At 45.9% G+C, this 11,634-nt stretch overlaps 1 protein-coding gene across 1 annotated transcript; it reads left to right on the forward strand.

Moving 5' to 3' along the window:
* The first annotated feature begins 1,278 nt into the window (after window positions 1–1,278).
* ZNF835 (zinc finger protein 835) lies at window positions 1,279–7,672 on the forward strand. Its single transcript, XM_053931269.1, is given in 7 exon segments — window positions 1,279–1,489; window positions 2,759–2,842; window positions 4,112–4,229; window positions 4,231–4,487; window positions 4,490–4,560; window positions 4,562–5,562; window positions 5,564–7,672. Coding segments are annotated over 5 exon segments (1,485 nt in total). The 5' UTR covers window positions 1,279–1,489; window positions 2,759–2,842; window positions 4,112–4,158; the 3' UTR covers window positions 5,649–7,672.
* The last annotated feature ends 3,962 nt before the right edge of the window (window positions 7,673–11,634 follow it).

An 11,634-nucleotide genomic window follows, 5' to 3' on the forward strand; every position in this document is an offset into this window, starting at 1 on the left:
GCGCCTATCAAAGAGGGAAAAAATCACTAATCCTAATCTTGCTTTTATTTTAAAAATTCATGATTCATTTTTTAAAACATTGCACTAAAATGTGGAAGCTCCATACAGTGTCCCAACCTGGTCTTGGGGCAGCCATTCCCATGAAACCTAACAATCGAAATACATGTCTTTAAATTCTGGTTTACAAATGCCTACTTATTTGCCTATTTCGCCAGAATAACTCTGCTGCTTTTCCTATTATAGTGATAACCTTAGGTGGAGGAAGTACCCAGGACATCCTGCTTTTCCTTACAGAGAAGTCAATCCAATCCTACCTATTTCCCAGATGAGATACAGAGAGGCAAAACACCTGGCCCAGGGACAGGCAGCCAGGAGTAGGGGGGAAAGGGGCAGGATTTGAACTTGGGTCCCAACCCCCGGGGCCATCCCACCACCTCATCACCACCCATGTCAGGTAAACGCCCCAAACGTAGTAGCTGAGTCCTGCACTATCTGAGCAGAGGCAACATGGTGCTCTGTGGAAAATCACACCCTTTTCATGCTTCAGGAAGATGTGTGCCTTTTCAGTGAGTTTCCGGGTGAGGGAGATGAGAGGCTGCAACTCCATCTCCTGGGTCTCAGGAGCTGGGGACCCCATCCTGATTTTGAGAGACATCTCTCCCAGCCCCCACCCAACTCCCTTTCCTGTCAACTTCAGAGCCTCCCGCTGGAATCTTTTTTTCTCTTTCTTAGTAAAGGCGTTGTTTGAGCAGGTGTGTCCTTCCTTCCGTGATGCAATAGTGCCCTTCAGTGGTTCTAAGGAGCTAGACACTCTAAAACTGCTGCTCGGGAATCAAATATGAAGTCTGTTCTTGTAGTGTCTTTGCAAGTGACTGAAGAGCAAAATTGTATTTATCAGGGTTTACGTCTGGTCTATTTCTTTCTTTCCTTCTTTTTTTTGGAGGGGAGGGGTAAAATGAAATTCGGCTTCTGTGTGAAGTAGAAAAATGCCACCTCTAATTACGGGCCATGTCTGTGGCCCTACACTGAGACAGTGCATAGCTTGAGCAGCAGGCACGAGCCCTGCCCCCAGCCACTCCTCAACACCCGGCCCCAAAGGAGGCTGGGACCTGTAGAACTAATGCACAGGGCGCTGGGCTTCCTGGGAGTTGTAGTTTCGGTGATCCAGGCCCTGCGTGCCAGTTAGTTGAGGAGCAGATGCACAGGGCCTTCTGGGAGTTGTGGTTCGTTGGAGCCTCACAGAACATGCGCAGGCTCAGTCCGCGCCGGCCTGGAGAGTGGGTAGGTACGTGGTCGTGGGCTCTTGATCTCCGCGTCTTGAGGAAAGAGGGCCATGGGGTCTGCATTGGCCCCAAAGGGCCATAAACCAGGAATAAGCTGAGGCGACTCCATCAGGCTTTGTGAGAGCTGCGGGGGCCTTTGGAGGCAGTCCCGGGAGACGAGGGCGCCCGTGTGTGATATGCACGTGCGCGTGAGCGCCTATGTCCGTGTGCGTAAGTTCATGACTTCGGCGGTGCCTGTCATACATTTGTGTGCTGTGTCCCAGTGTATCACCGTGTCTGCACCTGGTCACAACAGTGCATGTGCCCATGCAGATGTGTGTCAACCCGTCCCCGTGTGTCACCGTGTCTGCACCTGGTCACTCCAGTGCCCTGTGTCTGTGCAGGTGAGAGCGGTCCTCTCCCCGCGTCACTGTGTCTGCACCTGCTCACTCTAGTGTTGTGGCATGTGCCCCTGCACGTGAAGCAGTGTGTGAAATTGAGCACATGTCTGCATGCATTTGAGCATCACTTCACATCACACCGTGTCACACATAGACTATGGTAACTGACTTTGGCACATGTGAAATTTGTCCTACTGAGCATGAGGCATATGCATATAACCCCATGTGTGAGTCTCTGGGTGTGCCACTGTGTAGGGTGGCTGGTGCATGTGCCTGCCAACACGAAGCTTGGCAGCCTGGGTATGCCTGTGCCCTTCTTTATGTCCTTGAATATGTGGAGGGCAGAGTAGTTATGTCACAGGATGTGTTTGTGAGAAACATGGTGCAGGACATGGGTCACTGTGTGTGCATCTGTGAGGGTGGTGGACCCTGCACATGGTGGCCTTGAGACGTGCTGGAGCTTTGCCCATTGGGTGTGACTGCATGGTTTCCAGGTGTCCAGTGAGTGGTGTCCCAACACATAGCTTCCCTATGTGGAGCAGGGCAGCATGTGTGACTTCTGTGTGTGCCTGGTCACTTGGGGATGCTAGTGTGGGGCTGGGTGTATGTGTGCTTATGTGTGCCCAAGACCCTGTGTGCAGGTGTGAGTGTGGCTGCAGGTGCACAGCCTCCCACTTGCCTCCTGGGATGGGGGATGCAGATGATGTGTCCCTGCATGTTCTTGTGTAACTGTGCATGTGTGGTAACTACCCATGATTGCATGTGACTTTGTGTCAGAGTATGATACGATGCATGTGTCTACCTGTGATACTGTGATATAATAAGAAGTATATATTTTTAAAACCCATGCATCAGAAGTGCTAGGAGTAGAAAAAACTTTCCCTACTGCCCTAGCGTGTCTGCATCTCTGGGATCCTATGTGTGTGTGTGTGTCTTTTCCCCCTCACACACCCCAGATTACCCAACCCATCCTGGAATCCATTTCCCTCCCCACACATGCACGGGAAGAAGGCACTACCTACCCCACACACTCCCCCCAATGCCTGTGTCTACCACAGCATCTTCCTTCAAGTGTCCCCTTTCTTTTTCCCTAAGATGCTAACTAGACCCACTGAGTCATGGCCGCCATAGCAATGCCCCAGCCTGAGTGACACAGATCCCAAGACTCTTACTAATAAGGTAAGAACCCCCACTCATTCTGGGGATCCGGATGAGCCCACTCAGGCCTAAGGGCTGCCTGAGAGGGTGGTGTCCAAGCTGGCTCACCTACACGTACCCTTACGAACCTTTGCCATGTGTTTATAATCCCTAAAAAGCAAAGCATTTTGATTTGCCTGTGTTTAAGCCTAAATAGCATCATACCTGAAGGATTATTTCACATTTTGCCTTTCTTACCAACACTGTTTGAGGTCTTGATGTTTACCTCTGTGAGATAATCCTGGTATGAATATGCCCTATTAATTTGTCCATTCCCATGTTGCTGAGTGGCAGGATTGCTTCTAGTGCTTGATTGTTACCAGCCAATTTGGACAGCCCTAAAGGTACACACATGTGCACACTTCTCTGGGTTGCTAACAACCCAAGGATGTGTGTTTTCTACTTTCCTAGAAAATACCAATTAATCTTCCAAGCCATTTTCCCAATGCATACTCCCACCAGCCATATATTTTGCATGGAATGAACTGATTTTTCCCCAGAAAAGAAAACTTTATTTCCAGGTATCTTAGCTCCAGCTGCTATAACAAAATACCACAGACTGGCTGAGTTAAACAATAGCCATTTATTTTCTTACAGTTCTGGAGGCTGGAAGTTTGATACCAGGCTATCAACATGGTTGGGTACTGATGAGGGCTCTTTTCCTAGATTGGTCACCTTCTTGCTGTGTCCTCACTTGGCAGAAAGAGAGCTCCAGTATCTCTTCCACTTATAAAAAACAATCTCATCAAGGGTGATCCCACCCTTATGACCTCATCTAAGCCTAAGCATTTTCCAGAGACACCCACTCCCCCAAATAGCATCATCTTGGAGATAAGGGCTTCAATATATGAATTTTGAGGGCATACAATTTGGTCCATAGCACTACATTACAAGGGTACATTTAAGTGATGACAGATTTGTGGTTTTTCTGCAGGGATCTTTTAAATTTGTTTTCAGTTTCATTAAATCAGTGATTACCAACCAGAGACCTTTTGACCTCAGGGGATGTCTGGAGATATTTTGATTGTCACAGCTAGGGTGGAGGGGGTGTTCCTGGCATCTGGTGTGAAGAGACCAGAAACACTGCTCAGCAACCTACAATGCACAGGATGGGACAGCCAAATGACAAAGAATTATCAGACCTAAAATGTCAGTGGTACTGAGGTCCAGGGACTGGAACTAAGTCCTTCTCAAGCCCATGTGTTAGCCTTTTCCCAGCCCAGGGCAATTTTTTTTTTTCTTTTCTTTTAGACCCAGAGAGGAGATGTGAGTTCAAGACAACAGCTCAGGGAGCAGGGATGAAGGGACTACTTTTGAGTGTCACCTTCCAGGGCTCAGAGTTGGAAAGAAACTGGAAACATGAGAGTCAGTTCACAGGAAAGCTATGTGGACCCAGAGGCGGTGGCCCACAAGGGAGACCCTATAGGGGACAGTGTCCAGGAGTGCAGTGATCTCAGCCAAATCCCACAAACCTGGAGTCCTACAGTCACCCAAGCCAGGGTCCATGGTGATAGCAGGCCTGGGTGGTGTGGTATGCCAAACAAGAGCCCAAAGCAGAAACATTTGGACATTGGCCAGGAGGAGAAAGGTGGCAGCTCCAAGAAGCAATGGAAATGTGAGGACTGCGGAAGGCCTTCAGCTACTGCTCAGCATTCCTTTTGCACCAAAGGATCCACACTGGGAAGAAGCCATTGGCATGCTCCATCCGAGTGCGGCAAGGCCTTCAGCCAAAGCATATACCTGACCCTGCACCAGCGCACCCGCACGGGCGAGAAGCCCTATGCATGCCATGAGCGCGGCAAGGCCTTCAGCCAGGGCTCCTACGTGGTATCTCACTGGCGTACGCATACAGGCGAGAAGCCGCACTGCTGCACCGACTGTGGCAAGGCCTTCACACGCATCACGCACTTGACCCAGCACCAGCGCATACACACAGGTGAGCGGCCCTATGCATGCACCCAGTGCACCAAGACATTCCGCAACCACTCATCCCTGATTGAGCACCAGCGAATTCACAAGGGCGAGAAGCCCTACGAGTGTGCAGACTGCACCAAGGCCTTCCGCTTCTCATTGGCGCTCATCAGCCACCAGCGCACCCACACTGAAGAGAAGCCATACCGCTGTGGCCAGTGCCCCAAGGCCTTCACGCAGATCGCACACCTGATGCAACACAGGCGCGTGCACACCGGGGAGAAGCCCTACATGTGCCCAGACTGTGGCACAACCTTCAGCCAGAGTGCCTCGCTGGCCGAGCACCTACGAATCCATAAGGGCGAGAAGCCCTACTCCTGCAGCCAGTGCGCAAAGACCTTCACGCAGATGTCGCATCTGACGCAGCATCAGCGCATGCACACTGGTGAGCGGCCTTACACATGCCCAGACTTTAGCAAGCGCTTCAGCAACCGCTCTCACCTCCTCCAGCACCGCTTTGTACACACGGGTGAGCATCCTTACAAGTGCCTGCAGTGTGGGGCTGCCTTCAGCCATGTGTCCTCCCTCATGGAGCATCAAAAGATACACACCGGGGAACGGCCCTACAAGTGCCATGAGTGTGGCAAAACTTTCAGCCAGGACTCATCCCTCACTCTGCACCAGCGCACGCACACGGGTGAGCGGCCCTATGCCTGCCCCGAGTGCGGGAAGGCCTTCAGCAACCGTTCCTACCTACTGCAACACCACATAGTACACACTGGGGAGAAGCCCTGAGTGCGGCAGCTGTGGGAAGGCCTTCAGCTTCTCCTCCGCACTGATCCGGCACCAAAGGACTCACGCGGACAAGAAGCCCTAACTCATGTGGCCGCTGTGGAGAAGCCTTTGTCCAGCTTTCACACCTGACTCAGCCCCTGAGCGTTCATGGGGAGAAGCCTTCAAGCAGTGGTGCCCTTGCAGACAGACCTGGACCAGCAGAAGATGGAGAACTGAGCTTAACAGGGCATGGACCAGGAGGTCCGCTAAGCACTTTTATGCCTATTTCCCAGCCTCACCACCCTTCTCAGTGAGGAAACTGAGGCTCAGAGAAGCTCAGTAATTTGCCCCATGCCACACAGCCCTGGGACCTGTCCTCACAGTTGCCAGACTTCCCTCAGCTGGCTCCTGGTGGCACAACCTGAGGGGCTGTGGCTGGTCTTTCAGTTGATGTCATGATTGAGCAGGCACATGCTCAATAATTTTAATTGGATTAAAGGGAATAAAAGTTTCACTTCCTTTGGTGAAGCTGGCATATTTATTAAAGGAGCAGAGTCTAGCCGGGTGTGGTGGCTCACGCCTGTAAACCTAGCACTCTGGGAGGCCGAGGCAGGTGGATTGTTTGAGCTCATGAGTTGAAGAACAGTCTGAGCAAAAAGCAAGACCCCCATCTCTACTAAAAATAGAAAAATTGAGGCAAGAGGATCGCTTGAGCCTGAAGTAGAGGTTGCTGTGAGTTATGACGCCACAGCACTCTACCCAGGGTGACAGCTTCAGACTGTCTCAAAAAAAAAACAAAACAAAAAAAACAAAGGAGCAGAGTCTGAGGAAGAAATCAAGATTCACTAAGAAATATGAGTAGGAGAGACTCAGGATAGGAAATTACTCTAGAAGTGGTGAATACCTGACACAGCTACAAAAGATTTTTAGAGTGGACCCAGTCTTTTCTGTATGAGGAAATAGCCCCCCCCATCCTTTTCTCCAAGACCCGAATTTAGTGGTTTCATTAGTTAGCTTCTGTTGTGTAACAAAGGTTACATTAGTTAGCTCCTGCTGTGTATCCAGACCTCATCTGTCCATTTCTTAACACATCTGCAGGTCATCTGGGTGGTTCTGTTGGTCTGGACCAGGCTTGGTTGATCTCAGCTGGACTCATGCAGGTGTCAGGTGGGGACTGGCTACTCCAAGAGGGCTCAACTGGGCCAGGTCATTCTCCCAGTGACACACACCTAACCTGGTGTGTTCTCAGGGAGGTGGGCAGGGGCAGAGAGAGAGTAAACACACTGGCACAGTTTCGAGCCTCTGATAGTGTGACCTTTGAATCTAGTCTCAATGGCCAAAGCAAGGCTTGTAGCCAAGGCCAGGATCAGTGGAGGAAGCGCCCATTGTGCCCAAAAGTAGTGAAGGGGGGAGCAATTAATGCACCCCATCTTCTACAGTGGTGAAACAAAACTTAATCACATAACTTCACATGCTCCATAATTTATAAAGTAAAAAAAAATTAATGTTACCCTTTTACCCCCAAGCTACCAAATCCCCTTACTAGAAGCAGTCACTTCATTTACATATGTATATACACACTCATATATAAAAGCATATATATGAATATTTGTTTATATGCCTAGAATATGCTGGAAGGATATAGCACACCTTGAGACACAAATGGTAGCATATGATACACAGAATTTTCTGTCTGTTTTTTAATTATCTCAGGCTTTGAGATGCCTTGTATTAGTAGGCACATGGGGAGACATTATTCCTATGACAGTGTTTAGGTGTAATATTTCTTATGTAATAGAATCACTTATGGCTGTTTTGTTCTTCCCACTGTGACTTGTTTGGTTTCAGGGAAAAAAAAATCCCTGATAAATATTTTTGTTATTAAAAAAAGGGTAAAATAAATATTTTTGTTATAAGAATGCTTTTCATACAAAGTTGACCAACAAATTGTCCTGGGTCATAGGACAATATAACTATCCCCAACATAAAAAAGAACCCCCCTGGGTGGCGCCTGTGGTTCAGTGAGTAGGCCCCGACCCCATATATCGAGGGTGGCAGGTTCGAACCCGGCCCCAGCCAAACTGTAACAACAACAAAAAAATAGCCGGGTGTTGTGTAGTCCCAGCTAGTCAGGAGGCTGAGGCAAGAGAATTGCCTAAGCCCAAGAGCTGGAGGTTGCCAAGAGCTGTGATGCCATGGCATTCTATCAAAGGTGACAAAGTGAGACTCTGTCTCTAAAAAAAAAAAAAAAAAGAACCTCCTGAAATTTCTTGTGATATTTTTCAAATATACAGGAATCTATTAAGTATAATTAGTATCCACATGTATCTGTATTCACCCAGATTCAGTACTTTAAAATATTTTTTAGTAATACAATACCTAAAAGAAATTTTAATAAAAAGTTTGCCATGGCTCAGCACCCGTAGCTCAGTGGTTAGTGAGCCAGCTATCAGAGCCAGCCATCAAAGCTGGCAGGTTCGAACCTGGCCCAGGCCTATAAAACAACAATGACAACTACAACAAAAAAAATAGCCAGGCGTTGTGGCGGGTGCCTATAGTCCCAGCTACAGGGAGGCTGAGGCAAAAGAATTGCTTAAGCCCAAGAGTTTGAGGTTGCTGTAAGCTATGATGCCCAGGCACTCTACTGAGGGTGACATAGTGAGATTCTGTCTCAAAAAAAAAAAGTTTCCCATATTTTAGAATATATACTTACTTTTAAAATAGGTCCTGAAAATACATCTACATATTTTCCTGGTTTATTTTAAAGTACATTGAACATGTGATTTCACTCTACTGCTAAATACTTTAGCTTGCATCTGTCAGAAAAAAACAAGAAAAGATCTTCTGCTATATAACAACAGTACTGTTATCACATGTGACAAAATAAATTTTAATGCCATCCAGTGTTCAATCCATATGCAGATTTCCTTGTCCCCTCCGCCCTCAAAAAAGTTTGAAAAAGTGATGTAATTTATATGAAAATAATGTTTCAAGTCTTAAAAATAACTGAAACATGGTCTTTAATATGTATAACTGGGCGATAGGGTGGGGGAGCTAAGGTACTAGGCACTCAGACCCAGACATGTGGACAAAAAAAGCATATCTGCACCCTCCACAAGTGCCCTCCATTCAGGGTCCCACCAAGAAAGCTGGAGGTTTTTTACCTCTGTCCTTGCTCATCCGCACAGAACCCCAGAACACCAGAACATGGTAGGCCTTCAGGTATTATCAAAGTGAATGAATGAGTGAAAAACTGGCCTTGGTGCCTGCAGGGTCAGAAATCTGCAGACAGTAGGTCCCTCAGGGAGGCATTGAATGGCTAATGAACAAATAAGTGAAAAATGCCTGACCTGGCTCTGGTGCTCTTCAGGGCCTACACACAGTTCATTACCAGGGCTCCTGACCAACCAGGTGTCAGCACCCAGTATGTCTTCTTAACACATCTGCAGGTGACTGAATGGTTGCCCATGCCCAGCACCAGCCTCCAAGTCATTAGGGACAATGGTCACACAATTGGTTCCTCCTTGTGCCCCATACATCACCCAGCTCAGGCCCAGCACATAGTAGATCCTCAGGAAACACTAGGTGAGTGGAAGAATGAGTCCAGTGCCACCCTAGTTCATAAATATGTAGCAGAGGTTAAGCACCCAAGAGAGTAGGGGAAACAGGACGTAGCAGAACAGGGCAGGTGAGGCCCACTCTGTGGAGAACTGGCTGGACAGGGGAGGGGCTGGGAAGTGGTCTAAGGCAGTCTCCACACTCCTCTCCTCACTTCCACCTTTGCCCTGCTGCCAACCACTCTCCTCCCGTTATTTGGACAGTGTGCTCCTGCCTCATGGCTTCTGCAGTTGCTGTTTTCTCTTGCCTTTTTTCAGGATTCATGCGCCGGCAGCAAGGCAGGGATGGAAGCTGTGAGTAGGAACCTGAGAGCCCCCAGGTTCCTACTTTGCCATGTGGAAAAGGCTATCCCTGGCCAGAGGTAGCCATCCCAGCCATGTGGGAAAAAGCAATGGGGTCACGTTTAGAGGGGGACACAACTATGAAGAGAAGAAAAGCACAGTGAGTGATATTTTTTGATTGTGGAAGCCAGTTTTATCCCAAAGGTTGGTGTAATATGAACCAATAATAATAATTACTATTATCGTATTTTTGTTGAAGCTCACTTAAATTGAGCTTCTCTTACTTGCAACTAATAAAATCCCCCAATATGTAAAAGCTAAGGTCTGAGTTCTTTTCTTGTACTGGCTAGTTGCTTGTTAGATGTAATCAGCCTGTGAGAGAAATGGAGAGAGAATCTCATACTTCACCTGCTAATTCTCTAGAGAAACTCACCTACATAGAAGAATTTTAAAAGAGCAGGATGATGATATAAGGCAAAGAATTAAATTGGTTAAAGACAATCATTTTATATTTAACAAAGGAGGCAGAATCAGGTTTTAACATTTATTGAGTGCCTACTATATGCTTGGCACTGTGCTTGGTGTTTTACTTATTTAATTGGCAAGGACATAACAATGCTCTACTTATATGCATCAAATTACACGGCTGTTGAATACATAAAACAAAAGTTATAAAAGTAAATTGATGAAAACAATTGTATTAACAGATCTTCCATAACCTTGTTAAGGTAGGCCAAAGTTAAACAACACATGAATCTAAAGAATATAATTGCTGAGGCTCAGTTAATTAACAGACATGTATGGCTCCGCGCCTGTAGTTCAGTGACTAGGGCACCGGCCACACACAGGGAGCAGGTGGGTTTGAACCCAGCGTGGGCCTCCCAAACAACAATGACAACTGCAACAAAAAAATAGCCAGATGTTGTGGCGGGTGCCTATGGTCCCAGCTACTTGGGAAACTGAGGCAAGAGAATCGCTTAAGCCCAGGAGTTTGAGATTGCTGTGAGCTGTGATGCCAGAGCACTCTACCAAGGGTGACATAGTGAAACTCTGTCTCAAACAAACAAAGAACAACAACAACAACAACAAAAAAAAACAGACATGTAGGGTTTGAATTCTATAGACAGAAAATACATATTTATCTTAAATGTTCATGAAACAATTGCAAAAATAGACATGTTCTAGGCCACAATAAAAGTTTCTAAAAAGGTTGTGGAAGCAGTTTATTATAGGCCACATCCTCTGTTCACAGGGCAATAAAACAAGAAAGAAAACTGTTTTTAAACAAAGAGTAAACCAAATCACTGTGATTCAAAACACTCTTTGGGAACATTACAATATAATATTTAGACAATAACATAAATAAGAACAGATAATTAAACTTTAAGATGTGACCAGGGCAATATCCTTAAGTACATTTTTATTATTTGAAGTATGCTAATACAGAAAATATAAAGAGAATATAAATTATGTATTGAAATTAAAAATTGAGACAAAATAAGACAATAAAAAACATTATACATATTAAACAAACTATAAATAAGAGAAGTGTTAGATATAAATAAATCCTAAGGCTGGTTCTTTGGAATAACAATAGTAAGCTAGATAAACTGACAAATCTGATAATAAGTAAACCAAAAACAGAATTTGAAAGGCTAAAGGAGCCAGAACAAAAGGGACAGAAGATTTTTGTTTAATTATAAAACAATATGCATAATTAAGCTAATAATCTAGAAAGTTCCAAGGAATAAAAAATTTCTTAGGGGATAAAAGAACTCTATTAGTCATCAAAATGAATGCAAGAAGTAAAAAAGTATTAATTAACTGATAACATTAGGAGAAAGCGAGAAAGCTGCCAAAGAAGTAGCTGAAATCTCCATTCCATGGCTCTAGGTCCTGCTAACCTTACTGGCAAATTCTTTTAAAATGTCAAAGGATTGACAATTTTCAAGCTACAGAAACTATTCAAAAGCATGGAAAAGGGTAAAACTTATTCAAGTCTTTCTTAGCCATGATACCAAAACTTCACAAAGATAGCACCAATCTCACATATAGACAGAGAGGCAAGAATTTTCCATGAAATATCAAGAAACAGAATTCAGTATATGAAAAGACTGAATTGGTGCACCACGTCCCTAAGAATGCAAAATTGATTTGTTGTTAGGAAACCTACCAGAGTTCATTGATCTC

Source organism: Nycticebus coucang, chromosome 10 (genome assembly GCF_027406575.1).
Source record: "Nycticebus coucang isolate mNycCou1 chromosome 10, mNycCou1.pri, whole genome shotgun sequence".
NCBI classification, from domain to species: Eukaryota; Metazoa; Chordata; class Mammalia; order Primates; family Lorisidae; genus Nycticebus; species Nycticebus coucang.